Raw genomic sequence first — 25,277 nt, forward strand, 5'->3', positions numbered from 1 at the left:
ACCGGTGACAAGCCGGCCAGTTTTTATCAGTCTTGGGGTCGGATCGGTCCCTGTGTTCTGGAAGAAATCCACTCACCCACCTCGGGAGTGCAGTCAACACCAGAGAAATACAAACCGACTACAAAACCCACACTCTCCGTCTTCCACAGTGAACCACTGGAAGTGTTTTAATTCTCCACGTGGACGCTGCTTTTCAAATCACAACATAGCATAGCCACGGATGAAACCATGTGAGAGAGAGCGAGAAGTTGAACACGGTAAGTGTCGTCTGGAGTGAAGGGTTCTGCGGTGAACAGGTGTTGCAGTAATAATACTTGTCACAAAGACAATTTCAGTCAAAACTAATGAGTTGTGAACCCAGGGGATTGTTCACATCAGAGCAGCACATGGCAGTGCGTTCAACCTATAACGGCCTCTAAAACCAGACTGAATCCTTGCTGCTTGTGTTAAAAAGAGAATTTAGACTGTCAGTTTAAATGGGTCATCGGATGCCCATTTTCCACAAGTTGGTATGATTCTTTAGGGTCTTAATGAAAAGACTATAACATACTTTGGTTAAAATTTCTCAATGCTAGTGTAAAAAACACCCTTTTTACCTTGTCAAAAACAGCTCTTTTCAGAGCAAAGCCGTATTGTTGCATGCCGCTTTAAATGCAAATGAGCTCTGCTCTTCCGTGGGGAGACGCACAGTTCTCTGAGAGACTTGTTTACTTTAGCCACATTTAGCTGCATTCATTGTGAAACTTGCTAACTAGCACATTATTAGGAAAGGCGATTTGCAAAGATTCATAAAAGAACCTTATACTCATTCTTCTGTAGGGGAAGCTGGATCACGAATGATTCACGCAAACATAGACGCATTTAGGCAGATCGGGGGCACATTCCCTTCAAAAACAAACATACTCCACTGCGTCTTCAGCGGCTCAGATGTCGGGAGTAAACGACGACTGCTATGTTCATTATTACATCCAACAACAGAAGACCTCAATCACTATGGAGACATTCTTGTCTACACTTGCTCCGGCGGTGAAACAATGGCGGACTGATGACAGCTCACTCAGGGCGGGTCTAAGGTAAAACACCAGTGTCAATTAACAATCGTGGGAGGGGCCTTGGTCTGTGTGACGTCACACAGACAAGAAACTGAGAACGGCTTGATTTGAGAAAGGGGTAAAGATTTTAGTAGATAAAAAAAAAAAAAACACTGGGTGGATCTTTATCATTATAGGGTGGTTGAGTACACACACTGCCAACACACATTTATGTTCAAACAACTTGTAAAAGTGCATGTCGCATCCGATGGCCCCTTTAAAGCCAACAATGATTGATTTATCTATATATAGATCAATGAGTTGGTTAATATATGAAAATATTGTGTTAGCTTTCTCTTGTGTCACTTCCAAAATCTATAGATAACATCAAAAATGGATAATTTCTGGGAAAATATGGTACTGTCCAAAAGATTGGGGTCATGTTTTTTCTAAAAGAAATTCATACTTTTATTCAGCAAGGATGCATTGATCAAAAGTGTCAGTAAAGAAATATATACAGTTACAAATAAATGCTGTTTTGAACTTTCTATTCTTCAAAGAATCCTGAAAGAATCTTTATCACAACATATTAAGCAGCAAAAATTGTTTTTAACATTGATAATAGTAAATGTTTCTTGAGCAGCAAATCGGCATATTAGAATGATTTCTGAAGGATCATGTGACACTGAAGACTGGAGGAGTGATGCTGAAAATTCAGCTTTGCATCACAGGAATAAATTACATTTTAAAATATATTCAAATAAGAAAACAGTTCTTTTAAAATGTAATAATATTTCACAATATTACTGTATTCTTGATCATGTAAATGCAGACTTGGTGAGAATCTTCTTTCCAAAACAGAAAAAAAAATCTTACTGACCCCAAACTTTAGAACATTATTGTAATTTTGAGAAAACACTGCTCTGTTAATGTTAAGGATCACCATCAGCAAATGAAAAGCCCATATTTACTGGCCACTAATAATAATGTCTTATCGAAATGTAGTTTCGAAGAAATCAAATTCACACTTCCATTCTTTCTTACTTTATTATTGTACTATATTTGTGTTTCCAATTGAGATAAATAAACTCAGACAAACGAGAAAAGGCCCGTAAACCATCAGTGTCAGGACATACTATTAGACTCATGCACAAAATATTAATGAATGTAAAGCGCTTCACTTATTGACCGAGGCCGGCAAAACTACAGGCGCAAAAGGTCACGCAGCTACACGAGAGGAAAAAACACACAGAAGAGAAACATGAAAATGCACTTTATAAATCAAAAGCCTCTAATGGCATTCTAATTTAGGAGAGAGCCCTCAATGGAAGTTGATGTAATTTTAGCCCCGGCCGCACTTTTCCTTTAATCAAGTAGCACGAAACGGAGAGATGGAGGCGGGGGGAAACAAGGGAAAGAAAGAGAAGGTTAAGATTGAGTGATTGAGTATGCGACGCGAGTTTGCGTGCACGTGTACGAGGAAGAGAGAGAGAGAGAGAGAGGGGTTACAGCTGGCTGCTTTATGCCACGACGTTCAAGCATGACTGACCTATTTCATCAGGTCTGTCAAAACCTTGCACTGATACATGTTGACAACATTTAATCTTAAAAATTGAAAGAAATGAATTAATATGCAAATTCCATCAGCTTTGTAATAAAAATGTCCTTGAAAAAAAACAGAGAACACCACCCCAGAGGAACGGTGCGAATTATCCGGGCTCCGTTGTTCCTCAAGTTAGTCGGAGGTACACAGGTCCACCAGGAAATCAGCGCGGATCTGACTTGGAAATAATTATGATGGAGAAACAAAGCCCTAGCATGTTGAATAAATGGAATGGCATGGGGAAAAAAAAAGAGGCGGGCTGCTTTGTTATTCACTTTGAATTAATAGGATTACTTTGAGATCCATATACACCTAAAATCAACACCTCGCTATCAATGCGTGCAGAACGAGAGAGGGGGGCGCCGGGCTTCCCGCATTACGAATTCAAGCAACAGTGGGACACTACGGGGAAAAACAGCGGCGTTTCCTCATTCTTCACGAGACGGAACAATTCTACGGGGACGGAATCTTACAAGACAAAGATTAGCCGTCCAAAAGGAGCAGGTGGCTAGCATGAGCTCTCCTGTGGAATTAACTGAACTATGGGGCCTAATTATCTGTGGAGACAGCGCGGCGAGGAGAGAAACTTCACTGTTTGAAGGACAAATGATTAATTAAAAAGAACAGCTCACCTCCGCTCTGATCTTTGGACAAAACAGCGTGCTGGAAGCCCCCATCTGAATAAAAGCTTAAACCTGAGACCTGCAGATGACCAAAAGCCAAAGACTCTTGGACTAAAAAACAAACAAACTGATGATACGTCGATTTTATGCACAATTCAGTTTGTTTCTATATACAGTACGTTCCCTCATTCACACATACACTGTGCATTTATTTGTTCATTCTTTCTTTCTTGTTTACATTACAGGCAGCATATATGCTAAATTAATATTTAGATTTGGATTAAAAAAAAAAACTAAACCTGAAATTTTGTATCAAAGTTTGGAATCTGAATTTGTTTCATTTCAACATACATTCATTTCAACATACATTACCATTCAAAAGTTCAGGGACAGTAACTTTTTTTTCAAAGAAATTAATACCCTTGTTCAGCAAGGATGCATTAAATTGATCAGATGTGACAGCAAATACATTTACAATGTTACAAAATATTTCTGTTTTTTGCTGTTTCTTTTGAGCCTTCTATGCATCAAAGAATCCTGAAAAGAATATGAATCACAGTTTTTACAAAAACATTAAGCAGCAGTCTTTTCAATACTGATAAGACATGTTTCTTGCACAGCAAATCAGCATATTAGATCAATTCTGAAGGATCATGTGACACTGAAGACTGGAGGAATGATGCTGAAAATTCAGCTTTTCCATCACATGAATAAATGACATTACTGATTTTTACTGTATTTTTGATCACATAGATAGATTATAAAAATGTTACAAATATTTTAAATTATAAAAATATTTCTGTTATTTTTTTCTGTATTTGTGACCAAATAAATGAAGTTTTGGTGAGCATAAGAAACTTTTTTTAAAAACATTTATCGACCCAAAACTTTTGAACGGTAGTGTACAATCATTCATACATTCCTTGTTAATTCATTGATTTATGTATTCATTCTTTCTTTCTTCCCTACATCATATAAAGTAAACAAATGAACAAGATTAGTATCGATTCGGAATAATTTCTGATAGCATATCAATTCAAACGATATATTTTTTTTAGTTTTGTGAACAATTTCTTTCATTCAGCAAGCAAAAGTTTATATGACTAAATGAAGCTCAAACACTTACTGTACACTAATGATAAGAAGCTAATTTGAGTTTTTTGAGTCACAAATACAAACTTGATTATTTCTTCCTGGTGTCTCGATTATCTTGGTAGCACTTTATTTTATTGTTCTGCATGTACATTCTATATGCGTATTATAACAATTATAATATCATGGTAATAACTAGGTACTAACCCTGAACCTACCCCTAAGCCATATCTTTAACCCATGTAGTTACCTTGTACTTTCCTGGGTAAGTACACTGCAAGTATACACATACTGTAAAATAAAGTGTAACCATCATCTTTCCTTCAAGCAGGATTCAGACAACACCATCCTCTCCACGTGCAACAGAAACTCTCCATCCTTTTCCCTTCTTTCTCCACTTACCAGCGTTCCTAACAGATCAGAATGGGCTGTAAAATCATGAAAAATGTGCAGTCCTTACGGGGCACATATATGTCCACCCAGACATTCATCACTCGGCAGGTACTGTCAGTGAAAGTTTAATCACACCGGTGCCAAGGGGAGAGCGGCTTTATGAATAGAATTTGTTTTCTATCAGCAAGTATGACAAATTGTGTCACGAGGAGGCACAGGGCCGATAATTTCCACCGTTTATTGGGCAAAGACCTGTTAGCTGCTCGCCCCTTATCTCTGCTGCGTTGTAAGGCCCAACTAAACAAACGTGTATATATATGAAATTTGCCAATGAAAGGAGGGAAATTCTGCAGGGGGAGTGCTGGAAAAACACCACAGAAACCGGCGAGTAAGAGCATTATTCTGTTCATCCACTCATCTGAGACATGGACTCTGAGGTCAAGTGGACTGAATAATCTGTGTTCAGAGGAAAAACACTTCATATATGGAGTGACGCACGTGGTGGCAGGATCACAGCTCACAATTATAAAACCACTCTTGAAAATTTAAATACTTTTAAATTAAACTTGTGACGCCTTGTAACATATTATGCCTGATTTAAGAATATAGATTGCTTTCTTGTAGTGCATAATAAACCAAATTGAGACAAACACACATACACGTTTTAAATGAGGACAAACCAGATTTTTGTTCTGCTATAAAGCTTATTAAAATTCTTATGAAACATTTGTTTTGTTGCCTTTTTTAACTTTAAAATTTCATACTTTGACTTTGGAGAGCAAATGAATTAAATCAAATAAACAATGAAAACTACAGTAAAAATACTGAAAAAGTATGCCAATATTGTGATATATTATTACAATTTAAAGTAACTGTTTTCTATTTGAAAATCATTTAAAATGTAATTTATTCCTGTGATGCAAATCTGAAATTTTAACACCATTCCTCCAGTCTTCAGTGTCACATGATCCTTCAGAAATCATTCTAATATGCTGATTTGCTGCTCAAGAAACATTTCTTATGATCAATTTTGATTTGATTTTTGATTTGCTTCATACTTTTTGAAAACTTAAAATTTTGAGGATTCTTTGATGAATATAAAGTTCAAAAGAACAGCATTTATTTGAAATAGTTTTTTTCTAACATTGTCTTTACTGTCACTTTTGATCGATTTAATGCATCCTTGTTAAATAAATATATAATATCAATAAAAAAAATATGAGTGACCCCAAACTTATGAACAGTTGTGTACATATGAGCCTTTGTTTATTCATTCGTTCATTCTACCATTTGTTGATTCATTTTGTCCATTCATTCATTAATTATTCTTTTCCTTCCTTCCTTTCTTCATTCCTAAGTGAGCTTTATTTGCAAATCATTTTTCCATTTCATTTTTCCATTCCCTTTTCATTCAAAGGGAGGTTTGGTCACTTTTAGTTCACTTCTAGGGATAATTCCATATGGAGAAAAAAAAAACGAGTATTATTTGTCTATACAGCTCAAGTATTCTCCAGATGATGCAGTCCAGCCATTTTCTGTTTCTTCACCATATTACTAATCTAATAAGAGTCAATAGCTTAAAATTCGAAGGTAAACCTATCCTTCAAAAGTATTTACAGCAAAACCCATCGTAGCCTGAGCAAGAACTTCAGCCCACAAACCAAACACACAAGCTTGATGATGTACGTAGTACAAACACAAAATCCATAAAACACATAAAACAAAAGATGATCTCGGGGTTCAGTCCTAACTGCCCTCTCATCCTGCAGAAGCTGAGTTTAAATCGGGCTTTTCCTGTGTGAAAGCGCCAAGCAGCTTTACGGAAAGACTTTCCCACCGCGCGACTCGCTACGCACCCACTGCCTGGGAATGGAGGCGTAATGCTCAGCGCCTACTCCTCGCGCCTGATAAAAAGCCCTTTCTGACAACCTTATCAGCCAAAAAGCTTAAATAAAACTGGCTTCTAATAGTCTGGAGACCGCTTGATCCCGCCTTTGTCTTTCAAAACTCCGATGCCTTCCTCCTCCAGTAATCTTGTGCTTTCCTCGTGACAGAATTCTCAATCTTTTAGGCCGGCTAAGCTGTCATTAGTTTCTTTGTTCCTCTCGCTGGATTGTTTTGCATGTTTCTGTATGGTTTGATACTGAAGGGCTCATGATGGCTGAAGCGCTATAGACATCTGAAAAGCTTGATAATGCCCTTTAATAATAGCCGAGATGAGAGGCATCATCATGTGGCTCCTCGGTCCTCGCCGCCGTCATCGAGAATAAAAGACCCTCAGAACGCACGCATACACCAGACGTAAAAGATGATGCCGTGAACTCAATTCAGTAGAACTAGAGCTGATCGATTAATTACATGATATGTTAATTGATTCAATGCATACAGTATATACCAATATGTCCCGAGAAAAGCCCTTAAATGAAGACAATTAAAAGACATTGCATGATTCTGACAGACAAAGTGAATAGATTCAAAAAGAGGCTTTAGAAAGCAATATGTTGTCTGTGTCACGTGCAAAAAGTGCCAAGTTTACAAGATAATTGTTTTTTAACATGTTAATGTGTTGAATTAAAGCTCGAGTTTAATTGAAACACAAAACTGCATAAGACCCACAGAAAATCAAATAAAAGAGGCATAAGTATACAAATAACATAAAACAAAAAGGTGACTGATGAGATGACTAATTTTGTCATTCCTATAAAGATTTTTTGAAAATAAGCATGAAAGGCACTAAAGACTAAAGATGATGTTGTTTGATAATAATATGACACATCTAACCACCTAAAACACAATAAAAATAAACAACAATAATAAAATGAAAGGAAAACAGGTATCAAAGGTCCCATATTTTTTACACAAAGCTATTTGTTGCAACAAAACATTAAAAAAGGTTATTTGTGTATTTAACTTTCATGTAGCTCCAAAACTCACATGTTTTGAAGAATGTTCAGACTGATCAAAAAAGAGTTAATTCAAAGTCTACTAGACTTTCATTGTATGGAAAAGAACAGTTCTGCTATAAACAAACAAGGACATTCTGCTATAAACAAACTCCTTTTGTGTTCCCCTGAAAAAGAAAGTCATGGATCTAGAACAACATCAGGGTGAGTAAATGATGACAAGGCGTTCGTTTTTAAGTTTATATATACCTTTTAATGAGTTTTTAGGCAAATTGTTGGCACAGAAAAGGACAAATAAAGAACAACACACTTCCTCTGAGCTTTTCCTGCACGTAAAGACTGGCCAGGATTGATGGGCATTTTTAAATCAAGTTATGTTCTAGCAAGAGTCTTAATTTAAGGCTAAACTTAGGGCCTGGGATAAATGAACACATCAGATGATTAAAAACATTTGTCTTAGCAAGCAGGCTGGTCCGTTATTTATGGTGGCTAGTTCATCACGACGCCCAGCTCGGAGCTTTTGACAGTGAATCTATCTGATGAAGCGATAGGCACTTTCATAATTACGGAGTAAGTTATGACGTTTTCCCTCAAGCACGCAAAATTAACAAGCATTATGTCTTTTACTTACAACTAGCAGGATCGTTACGGCACCAGTGCTGTAAAAGCTACAGAGTTGCCTACAAGTGCACTACACAGACATGCTGTATATATACGTCAAACATATGCAACATAAAATGAATGTATATGGTCTAGGCCATGGCAAAGATGACGCCAAAAGAGATTAAAAAAAAAGTAAATCTAGAGGCAAAAAACCCTATTCTTTTCTATTCAGAAAAGAACATCTAAGCCCAAAACTTACATGGGATCAATTGCCCATTCAGACATTGTAGTGATCAGTAGCTGTTTTTCTAATACTTTTTCAATTTAATAAAAATAAAAAAATAAATAAAATAATGTAAAAACAAAACACACCAACAAACTCTAAAATTACATTACATTATTAAACTTTACATAACATTATATTGTTTAACATTACATTACATTATTAAACTTAATGTGACAGTACATAGTATAGAACTATGATCCAGTGTTATTTTATTATCATTGATATATTGTTATAATTTTTGATAATATTTTTAATTTCTGAATTAGATTTTATTTTTCTATTTTTATTTTCTATTTTTACTTTAATTTTAGTTAAAGTTTTAGCAATTTTTTGTTTTGTCATTTTTAATAGTTTTCTTTTTAATATGTCTATAGTTTTCATTATGTTTAGTTTTAAGTTTGAGTTATTTTTGTACTTAAAAAATGATAAATGTTGAAATAAAGTTTTTTTCTATCTTTTATTTCAGTTTATTTAATTTTTTTTATTTGTTTATTTATTTATTTTTAATGGTTTGACTTAATGACAATAACCCTAGTATGATCTAACATATGGACAGATAATTATTTAAAATGTATTCTAGGAATTATAGCGTTATGCTATCATACATTATTTGAAAAAATATTAAAAAAATGGTTTCAAATTATTTTTCTTAAAACATTATTATTATTATTTAAAAAATCCACTAAAAATCAAAAGATTACAAAATATATTTCATAATAAAAAAAATCTATTTAATGTATTATAAAAGCAATGACTATTTATTAAATGGATTATTATTGTCTATTAAGTATCATAATCTTACTGTTACTTTATTCTCAGCAGTGGGTAATGAATTTAAAAGTTCACATGATGTTTGTCTGCACTCCAGACTCACATGAGCCTGAAAGAATCACTTTAATCACTGTGCCACAATTCTGACCTCCTACAAATCAACAGATTTGTTTACAATTACCAAATAATCAATCGTAGATGTCTTCATATTATGTCATTATCTCGAGAAAAAATACAAGGCAGTTCCAAGGATTGTGTGTGTGTTTCATACGTCTGTGACTCATCCTGTGGGATTCTCATGAGTAATAAAACGACAACAGTAGCACACATTGGACGAAGCTCAACACACCATCTCCTCCTGCTCAAAAAAACTCCCCATCTGCCATCTGTGATTGGAGACCGCCACTGGAAAAATCACACCGCAAATCTCTGAATCCGCATCCCAGTCACGCCTCGCGTAATAGATGCTACTGGAAAACAAATACACATGTTTTACTCACAATAGCCACCTGCACTGCTGCAACACTCTGTTAGTATTTACAGCTGAGACGAGGAGACAACCTGAGCGTCTGATTTGGCCTGATTTGGTCTATAGATAAGAAGACATAACATCACAGCAGACACCCATGTTTGTTTTAATTAAATGCACTCCTTTGCTGACAGAAAAGCAGATGGACAAAAGAACCGGATTTGCATTCTTAATCAAAACGAGGCGTGCGGCAGAATAAACAGATCTGACGCTTTGCGGGAAAACAAACTCAAGCTGTGGCCGTGCTTTAATTGTCAGAAAACGCATCTATAGTATAGCCGAACTCCGGAAACTCATCCTTCCTCTCTGGGTTGATAACGTAGCAGGCCAGTCTGTGTATCTGCAGACGTCTGGTTCGGAAAGCTGTTCTGTTTGGATGGAGGCCAGACGGGATGTTCTGGCTGGCCAGTATTAAACGTGTCAGCATAAGAATCTCTGAGCTCCTGTGGCTCTTAACATTTGTTAGCTCTAGACAGATCAGTCATGAGCCACTTCAGTTAAACCCTAGGAGCTTCACTGCTGTTTACTGTCTACATAGGCAGCATTTACTTGAGGAAATGCAACTGATTTGAAAAGCTATTCATGGGAAGCAGCTCAAATCGTGTGAAGTGCATGAGAGGGTTAACTAAAGCCACAAACTAAAAACACACACTCTGTTCAAGTATGCAGATGTGAATTCCATAGTACATACTTAAAATACATTATAGTGTTAATCTAGCAGTAACAAACCTTTCTTATCATTGTTAATTCTTGCATGTTGCTAAGCTAAGCATCAGTTGATGACATGAACAGATGACAACAGAGCAACAGATTAAATGAACTATCAAGAACTAAAAGATCTTAAAGGTGCAATAGGTGATTGTCTTCAGAAATTTTTTTTGTTATGCTGGTTGAAAGTCTCTTCACATCCCGATAGCAATCATTAAGTTAAGTGGTCTAAATGTATTTGTCTGTATTTATATATTCTGTGGAAGGCGTAGGATCAAGAAATGTTCGTCCAATCAAAATGCTCGGTCCGAGCATTTTAATATGCTTTCCTACCTGCCTGTCAACGTATGTATTAGCATACCTCTGTGCACCGGGTTCGCGCAGACAGGATACGTCATCAGCTCGTTCACGCACGCTGTGCAGACAGAGAAAGAATGGCAGACAAACATCAACAACCCGATTTTCCTTCCTGGTATTGTAGTACTTTTAAAGTTTTCTCACCGGTGAATGACACATGAGTTAGCCAGCGGTTAATCCAGTCCTCACGCCAGCTCGTTAGAAGTGAGCTACGTGCATGAACTGTGTTCCGATTGATATGATCCCTACACAGTGTTCATTGCTCCCTACTCCCTGAGTGGGGGAAATCCGTTGAAGTTTACTTCACTTCGGAACATGGGCTGGAATTGGGAACCGCTGATGTAGCCTATTGTAGTAATGTTGTCTCTGGTATTCTGGTCTGTGAGCGTAAATGCGTTCAGGGGATGTGGCTTTGGACGGCGATTGCAGGGAGGATGGGACGTTCGCTTTCAGTGCTATCAGGCTAAAGTTTTTTCCAAGATCTCCTACTGCACCTTTAAAGTTGTTAAAACACATTAAACGTAAAATGAAAAATGAAAAACTTTATCAATGCATATTTTTATATTTATAAATTAAAATTAACCTACACAACTATTCAAAAGTTTGGGGGTTTTCTTTTATGGTCACCATAGGTACAAACAGACAGTAATATTGTGAAATATTATTACAATTCAAAATGACTATTTTCCATTTGAATATGTTTTAAAATGTAATTTATTCCTATGATGCAAAGCTGAATTTTCAGCATTACTCCAGTCTTCAGTGTCCCACGATCCTTCAGAAATCATTCTAATATATTTGCTGCTCAAGAAACATTTATTATTATTATTGATGTTGAAAACAGTTATGCTGCTTAATATTTTTGTGGAAACAATGATACATTTAATTCAGGACTCTTTATGAATATAAAGTGAAAAAAACAGCATTTATTAGATTTTTTTGGTAACATATTAAATGTATTTACTGCCACTTTAGTTCATTTCAATGCACCCTTGTGGAATAAAAGTATTAATTTATACAAAAAAATTCTAACTGACCTCAAACCTTTGAACAGTATAGTGTACATTAATTAATTCTGTAAAAAAATGTTGTTCATTGTTCATGATAAATAATACATAATGCTATCATACTGAAACGTATTGTAAAGTATTGTAAGTTGGTAATAAAGTATATTACCAACAATTTATTTTAATTAAAATTTAAATTCATTACAAAAAACAACACACAAATGTTGTGTGAAATTTGAGCTTTTATATTGTGATATGAATATAATTTTTTAATAACATTTGATGATGAATCATCAACACAAAAAACGTATTAAAGGGGTCATATGACGTTGCTAAAAAAGAACATTATTTTGTGTATTTGGTGTAATGAAATGTGTTTATGTGGTTTAAGGTTAAAAAAACACATTATTTTCCACATACTGTACATTATTGTTTCTCCTCTATGCCCCGTCTTTCTGAAACGCGTCGATTTTTACAAAGCTCATCGTTCTGAAAAGCGAGGTGTGCTCTGATTGGCCAGCTATCTAGTGCGTTGTGATTGGCCAAATACCTCAAGCGTGTGACGGAAATGTAATGCCCCTTACCATACTGTGATGCTGTGTGCTGGCTGTGATCGGAGAAATGACAAACAACAAGCGCTACACTACACTGCTCAAAACTCGCGTTTGAATCGTCAGTGGCAAATCCTTTAAATATGAATATGTACTTACAGGCTGTGAGTCAGCATTATTTGTCAGCATCATAGACAGTATAGGGTATGAATGCGCGCCGAAGGGGAAACAGGGGAACTGAATACACCGGAACACTGGCATTGTAGGCTACTCTCCCAGGAAACAGTCCTCGTCCTCCGTAAAATGCGTTGCACACATCTGAATATTTGGTTTGAACTGTTCTGGAACAGTGTTGTAAATACAACTTAACCACTGATTTCTAGTTGTGTCCTCTTTTGGAAGGCCAAACAAAGTAGTTTCGATTTCACAACGAACACAGAGCATCTCCATGACATGGCGGTGGTGGCAACAATACGACAGTCTTTCTTTGCGTATACATTTGGGCGGTGTTATGCAAATCTTCCCACACAGTGACGTAGACATGTGGTGGTGTGTTTAAACGAGGCATTTTAGGAGGGCGTGGACGACTCTTAACTTTTATAAAGAATATCTCTTTGGGTTTGAGACTTTAGTCTTTGCAACTTTAGGGATCTTATCTATTCATGAACAGCTTGTAACACTCCAAAGAGAAAGGAAAACTTGAAATTGCATCATATGACCCCTTTAAGTATAATTTAAATCCCTATGTTTGTCACGTGATTACAGAAGACAAATGATATTAGGCTGTCTGTTCTAGTGTAGCATGCACACACACACTCACACACCCCTACTGCCTCTCAGAAGGGTGAAGTATTGGGGCTCAGAAAGTGAGATGAATTGAAGAAATGTCAGATGGGTTCAAACGTGACCCCATTGGCTGGGTCAGCCTGAATAAAATCAATATGTTTGAGCCGCAGCCCTCAGGAACTTCAGATTTCAATTAAAACTCCTCCAATAGTTTTGGTCATGTGATCACTCATGACCCCATTGATATCCCATTTTCCCAGAACCCAGGTGTTTGTGTGACTACGTGTACTACATGTTAACAGGTCTGGCATCATTTGTTTGCAAATGCCACTTGGTTTGATATTGCAATTCAATGACATATTCATATACTTATATAAACTCATGTTTCCAAATACTTACTGTAAGAAGAAAAAAAAGTGGATACTAAAACACACACAAAATGTAAACAACATGAGTATCTAAAACTGTGTGTGAAACTGATGAGAATCACGGCATCTGACAGGTTTGTTAGGCTAATGTGTGCCGTCCGTGAGCTCTAATCCCATTATTTGTATTCTGAGGCAGTGCTAACTGCTTGTGTGACCCCACCTCTTCTCAAGGACACTTCTCTATATGTGCCAAACACCTACAATGGAGCGGGATTCACGTAGGAGGATTCTGGGTAATGCAGACCACAGAATCCCCTAATGACCCAGACAGTGGACAGCAGCCTTTGAGGTCAGCGACCTTGGCTAGATGCCTCTGGTGTCCTTAGAGCCCTGCGGCTGAACGAAACTCAACACATTTCCTAGCAAAAAGAGTGAAAAATAATCATTATACTGACACTAAACCATGGTGTTATAAGACTACAAATATATATTAAAGCTACAGGATACTGCTAAATATTTTCTTAAAATTTATATTTTTATATATAACACTAAACTATGGTATTACACATAATGCTAAGGAGAACTAGAAATATTTTAACAAGATACAGCAAAATATGTTTTGATAATAAATACTACTACTACTACTACTACTACTAATAATAATAATAATAATAAAGTGAAAAAATAATCATTGCAGTGAAACAAAATTAAGGTATTATACATGTGGCTAAATAGTAGGGGTGCTCCGATCAGGATTGTTGAGGCCGATCGCCGATCACAGAAAGCAGTATCTGCCGATACGATCACCGATACCAATCTTTTAGCCTTCTTTTTATCATGTAGAATTATTTATAGTGATGATCCAATCAAGATTTTTAGACATTTATTCAGGGCCTGAATTTCATTTTTGAAAATGAATTCCCCTCTTAAGTGACTCTTGTGAGGGGATTTTTTAATTTGAGGGGTGGAGGGGGGCATTTTTTTAAATATATATTTATCTCACCTAAATGTTTGATCATGCACTGCATTTTTGTTTTGACAATCATGCAATTGTGTGCCCAATAGCTTACAAACAGCACAAGCCTGATTTTGTGAGCTGTATGTGAGGTGAGCTGGTGCCTTTTACACCAGGTTCACACATACTCTGTTTGCAGTGTGTATGCAGTCCATGTGCGGTATGTAAGAGGTGCAGAAGTGCTCACTGTGCTTTCACACAGGAGTCTGCAACTGATCCATGGCTGTTTACTACAAACACAACATTTATCCAGCTGTTACTTTAATTCTTCGCTTGCAGCACAGTATACACACTGCAAACGGAGTATGTGTGAACCTGGCATTATGTGTGTGCGCTGCGAGTGTGCATGAGCGCACGGTCTCCAGGAGAGCACGCGAGCGCAGAATGCGCTGAGTGGTTTAAACACTGGCAAGAATTAAAAATAAATGCAATTTATTTGAACTTTAATTTATTTAAACTTTAGTGACAATGCAACACTGCCTCGATCGTGCAAGTGACGATTCCTGTGTCGACTGTGCAGCGTGCAGCTCGCTTACAGTGCAGACGCGATGTGATTTGAAGCCGTTTGCGCATTTTGTCTTTGAAATTATGTCTCACAGAAAGTTTTCAAATTACTTTATAAGTTATTTAATGAAGAAATATGAATTGCACCTCACCTTCAGCATAATAATTATTTTACCCGCGCCAGACAGTGCCGCTGCATGTCATGCCAAAACTCTCGCTGCAGAGTCATCAGCTTGAGATCGTTTTTTTGACATCAGCCTTTTTAGAGACCGCCGATCAAACATCCCAAAGCGATTATCGGCCGATAGTGATTGGTAGCCGATCAATCTGAGCACCCCTACTAAATAGAACTAGAATTTTTTTTTACATGCAGAATATAAAAAAATTTAAATATAAAAAATATATATAAATAAAATTGGAATGTATTGACAATCCCTGCAAATTACTGTTTATTCATTTAATTTTTATTAATTAATTTAATTAAAGGTGATAGATTGACGTTTAAAACTTGGATCAAACTAATATTATTTGATATTTACCATGATACTGAATGATTACCTTATATACTTACAAACTACTTACAAAAACATGGTATCACCGTGGTACTAGGTCCTTTTTAGCACATTTTTACATTTTTTAAAGATATTTTGTACATAAATAAAACATTTCAAATAAAATTTCAACACTTTCCAGATGATGTGGCATTAAGTGTCTGGAAACTACTTACATTTTCTACTTACAAACTACTTAATTTTCAAGAGTGCCCTATTTTAATGTTTTCAGCTTACAACACCTGTAATATACGCAGGAGTAGAAAACCAAAGCTTTGCATTTTGATGCCATTTTGGAACATGCACAAAGTGACCATAATGAGCTTTCACATACAATACACTAACATCTCATCAAAGACAGAATTTTACACAGTAAACACTTTGTCAATGAACATCCATTCAAATGTAACTGTCCAAAATGAATACTAGTAAAAATGTATAAGAAGTGCAGTTTTATGGCCTGCAAAAAAAGATTTTGTGTTGTAAATGATCACAATTAACTACCGTTGGCAGAAGCGACAAAAAACTGACATCTCACTCCAGCCTCTTCCTGTTCATTTCAGAACACAAGTCTTATCTGATTGTTTCAGTGTGAATCTGTGCATGTGTGTTTGTGTAGAGTAGAGTGTGTGTATGCACGTGAATGCGTACGTGTGTGTTGTGCTGGAGGTTTTCTTCTGGTCTGACAGAGGTAGAATCAGAGGCCTTGTGGAAAAGAGCTCTATTTGCATTTCAAATGTCACCCGCAGCAGCAGACACCTGTTAAAGGCTAGAGGAGAATCCACACAAATCAAAGGTCTGACCCTACGGGAGAGTCCGGATCACCCTGCCCATGGGCGACTGCTGCTCTGGACGCCCTGAGACGCCCGCTCAGCCCTGCGCTGGGACTGAACGCTCCTCACACAGTGTTCTCAGTCCATCATCCTCACATGCAGCACTGCCAAATGTTAATTCAGGTGTTTTTTTCCCTTTATTTATAGTATCTTGTTCTTTTTATCATTGTTTAATGCCACAACTCTTGTTTCTCGGTGTATTTCGGCATACATTACACTGGTCTTCATGTGTCCATTATAACTGAGTGGAAACCAAAATATCTTTTTGTTTATTTGAATATTTGAATTAAAACATAAATTAAATGTACTTATGTTGCATAACTGAAATTTTGATATAAATTTAAAATCCTTCAAAGATGCAATATACATCTATGACCATATATCAGTTGAGCTGTATACAATTTTCTTTATTATTAATTCTATATTAATTTAGTTATATATTAATTTAATGTACACATTGTGCCAAAACACTCCATAATTGAGGTAAAATCACGGAAATGCAAGCCCTTTATGGCATATTGCATTAATATTGTATATAATTATCACCACTTATAGTGTTGGGGAGTAACTAACTAAATATAATGCCACTATAAACTGCTTTCACAATAATTTAAGCAATTTACAGTAACAAGCTGTTTTTAGATTCAAATGAATAATTTCTGTGAACTAGCTCAACAGAATAGAATGGCTGATTCAAATGATTCAATCATCAATCAATCATCACAAAATTCCCTGTGCTTTTTTGTAGCTATCTAAAAACAGATGTTTATTGCTGTTTAAAGCTAATTATTAAGTTCAGGTTTGATTGTGATCATAACTATATAAATTATATAAAATACCTAAAATATGTTTTATATAATTTTATATATTATATAATAATAATTATATAATTTATATAACATAAAACACTACTACTACAAAATAATTTAAAATAAATAAAATGTAAAATAAAAATATTACAAATTGATAGATAGATAGATAGATAGATAGATAGATAGAAGCTTCCCCAACACTACTACTACAAAAACTAGTACTAATAATTATCAAAATAAATAAAAAAAATTGAACATGAAGACTTTCTGAAATGAAGTGAAGAATGCATGCCTCCAGTATAAAAGATTTCTCCTTTGTTAGCCGTTAGATGAACATCTAATGCTGAATGAATCGCTCCTTTAAAACGAATGAATAGGTTAAAGGAACTGTAACTAAAAGCAGTGCGGCGAATGATGTTCTCTCTGCGCCAGAGCCAATTGGACAGATGTCACAGGCTCACAGGCGTCTGTTTCCAAATTCATCTCATTGCAAATGGAGCTTGAATCGTTTTCTTTTATTAATGCACAAACAGGGGGTTGCTTTTCACGCTCATCAAAAGCCTCTTGTTGACAAACAGCAGGATTACGATCTTCAAGAAAAATACCGCCGTCTTTACCGCTTTATTGCTGGCGTGTCATGCCCTAGAGAGAGAGAGATAGAGCCAGTGATGAGGGGAAAACTCGCTCTCCCCTCCGCACTGCCAGATATTTAAAATAGGCTGTTGATAACACAATTTACTCTGCAGGTTGAGCAGATGAAACAAGTGACGTCATAGGCAGAAAGAAGAGGAAAAAACGAGTGTAGAGGCAGGACACACACATATGAGGGAGGTGACAGGAGGCGAAACGCTTGACTCCACCTTAAAACACTGTTCAGCCTGCCGTTCATTCAGAGAGAAAGAAAAATAGAGCACAAGAGGGAGATTTTGTGTCCCAAGGAGGGCTATTATACCTGCAGAAAGATAACTATTAGCATTCCCGTTCATCTTAATGACAGTAGCGTGGCTGGCACACAGATGTGATGCCAGAGACAGCAGACAGGTAAATATGAAAGTCAAGAAGCAGAAAGAAATATCACTGGCAAAACATTTACAATAATATAACAAAATGTTTGCACAACAAAAAATGTTAAAGGGGTCATATGATGCTGCTAAAAAGAACATTATTTTGTGTATTTGGTGTAATGAAATGTGTTTATGCGGTTTAAAGTAAAAAAAAACACATTCTTTTTCACATACTGTACATTATTGTTTCTCCTCTATGCCCCGCCTTTTTGAAACCGTCAACAAAACTACAGTGAGACTAAAAGTTACACCTTCTTTCTTTGCGTGAACATTTGGGTGGCGTTATGCAAATCTTCCCACATAGTGAGGTAGATATGTGGGGGCGTGTTAGAACGAGCCGTTTTAGGTAGGTGTGGCTGACTCTGAACTTTTATAAAGAATATCTCTTTGGATTTGAGACTTTAGTCTTTGCAACTTTACAGATCTTCTTTATGCACCAAGAGCTTGTAACACTTCAAAGAGAAAGGAAAAATTGAAATCGCATCATATGACCCCTTTAATTAAAAAACCTTTTTATCTCTAGATGATGCAGTTGCTGTATCTATGTTCACTTGCGAAAGCACTCAAAAATACAGTTTTTACTCCCACCTCATATTATTTACATCACAAAACTTTTGAGAGCGAATGCAAAGTTTCTTGGGGAAACGCAACAGTTTTGCAAGATAACACAAAAGTTTTATGCAAACGCAAAAACATTTAAAAAATCTAAATGTTGCATCTACCACCATGCCCCTTTAGGGGCTCGATACAATGCAAGAAAATTAAAGCAACAAATCTATACCAACAAGCTTACAATGTAGACAACGTCATTGATTTTAATCAAATTTTGTCTATGTATGGCATCATGCTGCCGACTGTATTTAAACACAATTTTTATCCTTATAAATAAAATCCCCCACAAACGTCTTGTACAGTATGTGTCTCTGGTCCTCATAATTTATAAATGAAGCTCTGGTGTTAGAAGACAGACCGTGGTGCCCTTTATCTGATTGTAAAGCACATCTTTAATGATTCTGCGTATACACAAAGAAATCTCAGCGTCAGACCAGCCCTCTAACCATTAAAGACCCTCTCGCTCACTCTCACCAAGAAATGAACGCTCTCACACACACACACACACACGCACACACACACACACACACACACACACACACACACACACACACACACACACTTTCGAGTCTGCCAGTGTGAAATTTCTGCCTGGCTAGAAAAAAAAGAAAAAGAAAACGCCACGAAAAGGACAAAACCACAAATGTGGAACTTCAATTAATTTAAAGCTCCAATCAGCAAAGTATAAATCCTTGGCAGATCTAATTACTGAAGCTCTCGGAAGACCCGGGCCGACCAGCCAATCTCCCTCATGTTTGAACAGCTTGATGAACTCGGGGACTGATGGATATCAAGTCATTTTGTTTAATTTATAAATGGATTTTCCCCTAATACTTAAATTATCATCAGTACAACACAATGAAAATGGGAACATTTGGAAGGCAAAGTCTATAAGAGCCCTGAAAGGAATTCCAATGAGGAATGTCACCTCTTTTCATCCCTGCTATACAATTCATCTAATTAAATTCGGGAGCAGGGTAAGCCTGTGTTACAGTGCTGCCGCCACACGGGCCGCCCCTGGAGAGTTCGGGGCCGAGCGGAAGACACTCATCAGGCATATCATGTCACACATGCCATTAACACACACACACACACACACACACACGGACACTTCTGGCAACCTAAGGTCCACTCACAGTGTCTGAGCATCATATTGACCGCTTGGTGCAGCATATCTATACCACAGACCTCAGAAAGAAACATGGCTTTGGGTATCAATAAATAAACAGACTAGCAAAGAAATAAATAACTAAATAAAGAACACACAAAACAAATAATACAGCCCAAATCTGGAGCTTCAAGATCATTGAATGAAAGCTTTACTCAAAGCAACAGTGTAATAGATGAACTGCAAATGTTTCTTTTTATATTTAAACTGAAATTATGCATCTAATGTTTATTTAAAAAAACCATGATTCAAATCACAGAATGCAGACATTAAAGTAGAAGTCTTATAGAAGGTCGGTATTAATGATCGGTAATAAACCAATGACAAGAACTAGCAGAATTATTCAATAATCAAGTATTCCAGAATCAAGTATTAAAAAATAAATAAATAAAATAAAAACAAAGAGACAAGTTTAATATTAAATAAAATAAAATAAATACAAATATTTGTACAATATTAACCAAACTTAACTAAAAACTAAATTATTTGCATTCAAGTACGTGAAGTGGAAAAATAAATAAATAAATAAAATAAAAGAGCTAAAAGTAAATATTAAAATAATTAAAGAATATTAAAGAATAAAGTAAAATAAATAATAATATTTTTTAAATATTAACCAAACTAGACTAAAAACTAAATTATAATAATATAAATTTGCATTCAAGGACTTCGACGTGAAGTGGAATTGTTCACCATTGAGTGAACCAGAATCAATTATTTAAAAAAAAAAAATAAACAAAATTTTAAATAAAATAAAATAAAATGTTAAAGGGCCAAAACAAAAATAAAAAGTAAAATAATAAAATAACCAAATAATATTAAACTATAAAAATAAGATTTTTTAAAAAGTAATAAACAAAACTAAACTAGCATAAAATCAAACATCTAAAAGAGCCAAGGCCCAAAAACCAAACTAGAGAGATTAGTACACAAAACACAAACCCAAGGTTGCCTGTTGCATGCACACAGTGCGAATGATGTCTAAACGTCTAAACCCACGTGTTCTATCCTGTCCAGCAAGGCCGCTCATAGTCTCATGATCTTACCTGGCTCAGGTGTCTCAGAGTGAGAGGAAGAAGAGGCAGAGCTGGCCCCGTCCTCGGCCCCGCCGCCCTGAGACAGCAGCCCTCTGCCCGGTGGAAGCTTCATGCCCAGCTGCTCGGCCATCTCCACATGATCGCCCGGGTGAACGTAATCAAACACACTGCTGCCCGTCAGCTCTACCTGCAGCAGCACAAACAACAGCCAGAGAGACACATTAGTCAAAAAGAACATGAAACAGTGCTGTTACTCCTAACTAAAACTAAAACTACTAAATTTAAATACATTTCACTGAAATAAAGCTAAAATAAAACAAAACCTTAGAAATGCTGCATTGACAAATACATGAAATCAAATAAGTGAGTAATAAAATGACTAAAACTCAAATATAAACTAAAATAAAAAAAATTATAAAACTAAAAACAAAAGTACAAAATTACTAGAACTAAAATGAAAACTGAAAATATAAAAATAAAGGCAATTTCAAAAATGAATAAATAAATACAGTATTTAAATAATACTACAATTACAATGACATAAAAATATATATTTAAATTTGTATCTATTTTTATCACTTTTATCAAATCTGGTTATGTATCCACATCAGTATATGTGTACCCTGGGAATCAAACCCTTGACTTTGGTACTGCAAGCGCAATATTCTGCCAAGTGAGCTTCAGCAATCTTGCTTCAGCTTCAATTTCTCATCAGATCATTATTTCATATACACTCACGCAGTTAAAAATGTCATGAAATTTTAATTCATATATGATCTGTTTAGCATTATATAAAATCTTTTAATGACTTATTCATGAAGGTTAGTATGAAGTATTACCCGGCTATCTTTCATAGTGAGCTTAATGTTCTTTTCTGTAACTGTAGCTTGTGCTCTTTTTATTTTGACTTCAATCCTCCCTCCAGAGGTTTCCTCTCGCCGAGACACAACTTTCTGCTCTTTAGGGGAGAGAGAGCTCGTCCAAATAATCAAATAATTAGCGTGTGCTTGTCTAACCTTTAAACACGCTCATTTACTAAGCGGGCGGGAAAAACGGATTTACTGTTGCTAACTGGGGATGACAAGAAAAAAACAACAACAGGCGGTTAAAGTAGCTGTGGCGCTTCTTAAACATGCTATTGTTGTGTTTTGAGTAACGCTGTTCTGTGATCAGGTCCACGTCTACAGGGACCCGCGGATTACATGAGAATAATCCCTTTAATGTCCTATCCCTCAAAGCAATTTAGTGCTTCACAAATTATTATTCCAAGCAGAAACAATGAATAAAGAGACATGGGCTTGGGTTATTTCAGCACAGTGCTAGAACTGTAAAACAGAACAATGCTGTGTTGTAGATTTAGGATATTCCTGCTAGAGGATATTACTGCTAATGCAGCGTTCTGCTGTCCGATCATCAGAAGATGATACAGAAACAAAAAAGAAGAAACAAAATGGCTATGCAAGAACAGTTTTGAAGGTGTACATTTACCAAAAGGTAAGAAAATGTACACCTGTCTCTGGAAATGTTTATCACAAATTTAGTCTCGAGTTTAATGGAATGCCAAGTGGACAAACAATAAAATAAAACAAAACAAAATGATAATATAAAATAAACACGTCTTCATTAAATTACAGTGATTTTATTTACATGTTAAATGCAAGTAAAGTGCAAGCAAATGTTTCAATAACTTTTGCGAAAAAAGTCAAAATATGCATGAAATAATGTTCCATCATCATGACATGTACTAAGCGTTATTATACTTGAAACGATTAAAAACTTGCTGACAAATGGGTAAAACCTAGTGGTTTGAAGGATAGTGGCAAAGACTGGTAAATAATTCAAATGACTATTTATTAGTATTTTGGGGGCTGCACTGTGATCTTTAAATAGAGTCTTTTAATGTCATCTAATGATTCCTGTTCTAAATATACCTGACAAGATTTTTTTGTTATATGATTGTCAGCTATAGTTACATATTGTTTTTTTGACAGCCGATGCCGATATCTAGGAAAGCAGGGTGGCCAATATAAAGCCGATATAATTTTATTTATTTTAATTAATATTTAAGAAATTTGAAATCATTTGAAAATTGATTAAAAAATAAATGTGTTAAATAAACATACTTATACTTTATATGACAAAGTATTTTTGCACAAATAAATAAATATTGAATAAAAATATAATTAAAAAGGAAGTCAACTGTAACCAACAGGGCCTCAGTATTCTGGGAAGTTTGTGTGCATTAATCATATTTTTTTCAAATAAAGCCAAGGTAACACTCATTTTACATACAGCACAGTGAAAATGACATGAATATGACAGTGGGCATAATTTAAAATCACGAGTTTAAAGTTTGTCGATCGCACGTCTCCAGTGAAGCTGAACTCTCCTCCTGTCCGCATTCAATTCGCACGGATCGACCGTCACGCAGAGAACACGCAATTGTGCAGGATACAAATGCACACTTCACAAGATCTCACAACTGGATCCGACTAAGTTTGCAAGGTTTTTGAAATTAGATGTTCATTAGACATTCAAAGATTTGTTTAAATGATATAAATGCGTATTTGCTGAATGCTGATGGCAAACAAGAAAGTATTATAATGTTTGCCTTTCTATTACTAATAATATAAAAGCAATCGTTATAATACTTTTTGTATACATTTTAATTCCTTTGTTTAACCGTTCTATCTGATTATTAGACAGACGTATTAGATAATCCAAATTAGACAGAACTGAACGACAACAGCGAACAAGAGGGAGAATGTAAGCACTGTGTGCTGCCGTTCTCAGCGCTGTCAAAATAAAAGTCCCATCTAGAACGTATCGGCAAAACAGGAAAACTTATCGGCCGATGCCGATATTTAAAAAATGCCAAATATCGGCCGATATATCGGTTGACCACTAGTTACAATGAATGACATTGTAGTGAGTGTCTTCTGTAAATCATTGTAAAAATGTATGGTAGTCATTATTTTTCAGTGAGAGAAAAAAATTAATAAACTGGACAAAATCTATTGTATGAAAAAAGTCACTTTTAAAAGTAATGCATTACAATATATGCATCATCATTGGTACAACCCTCCCTTCTCTCCAAGAACTGTACTCATCCAGAGTGAGCAAAAGGGCTGGCAAAATCACTATGGACCCCTCACATCCAGCACACTCCCTCTTTGAACTGTTGCCATCTGGTCGACGCTACAGAGCTCTGAGCACCAGAACGGCCAGACACAGGAACAGTTTCTTCCCTCAGGCCATCCATCTCATGAACACTTGACAATAACTGTGGAACACACACTATTTATTCACTCATACACTTATTTATCTAACACACATACTCAGTCTACATTTCAATTTGCACATAATATACCTGTACATACAACTGTCTATTGTTATATACCTGTACATACAATTGTCGATTTGTATATTTTTTATTCCTTATTTTACTTGTTCTATTTTTTATTTTTTTTATTTTTTATTATCTGTTTTTTTGTTCTGTCACTGTCATTTTGTTACACTGTGGAAGCTTCTGTCACGAAAACAAATTCCTCGTATGTGTAAACATACCTGGCAATAAAGCTCATTCTGATTCTGATTCTGATTCTGATATTGCGTTACTCATAAAAAAAGTAACTAATTGTGTTACTTAGTTACTTTTTACAGAAAGTAATGCATTACGTTGCTTATGCATTACTTTTTATCACTTGGGCTGGGCATTCTTATTTGCCTTTAAATAATAAAAAAAAACATGAGGTTTTTTTTTTTTTCAACTCAGTAAATAAATGTGGAAAAGCAAAGTAACTTGGGTTACTTTGTTGAAAAAATAACTCAGATATTTCATTGCAAATGTAGTTACTAAAAAAGTAATCTGATTACGTAACTCATGTTACTTGTAATGCATTACCCAAATATAAGTCAAATAACTATCCCAAAAAATCTGTCTAATATTCACAAGAATGCTTACTGAAGGAATTGATGTGCACCTACACAGTTTAAACAGAACATTTTACTGGGCTCTTACTGTAAAACAAACAGCAAAAATCACAGAAAATCCATGGAAACATAAACCA

General features: G+C 35.7%; 1 protein-coding gene across 1 annotated transcript in view; it reads right to left on the reverse strand.

Moving 5' to 3' along the window:
- The window catches only part of LOC107693192 (neuronal PAS domain-containing protein 3-like), a 49,037-nt gene extending 27,646 nt beyond the window's left edge, over positions 1-21,391 (reverse strand). Inside the window, exon 1 of the mRNA XM_016492491.1 lies at positions 21,217-21,391. Within this exon, the coding sequence (XP_016347977.1) occupies positions 21,217-21,337 (121 nt within the window). The 5' untranslated portion in view covers positions 21,338-21,391. The remainder of the gene's footprint in view (positions 1-21,216) is intronic.
- Between the last annotated feature and the right edge of the window lie 3,886 nt (positions 21,392-25,277).

The sequence above is a fragment of the Sinocyclocheilus anshuiensis genome, unplaced genomic scaffold, assembly GCF_001515605.1.
Source record: "Sinocyclocheilus anshuiensis isolate Anshui unplaced genomic scaffold, SAMN03320099.WGS_v1.1 scaffold222, whole genome shotgun sequence".
NCBI classification, from domain to species: Eukaryota; Metazoa; Chordata; class Actinopteri; order Cypriniformes; family Cyprinidae; genus Sinocyclocheilus; species Sinocyclocheilus anshuiensis.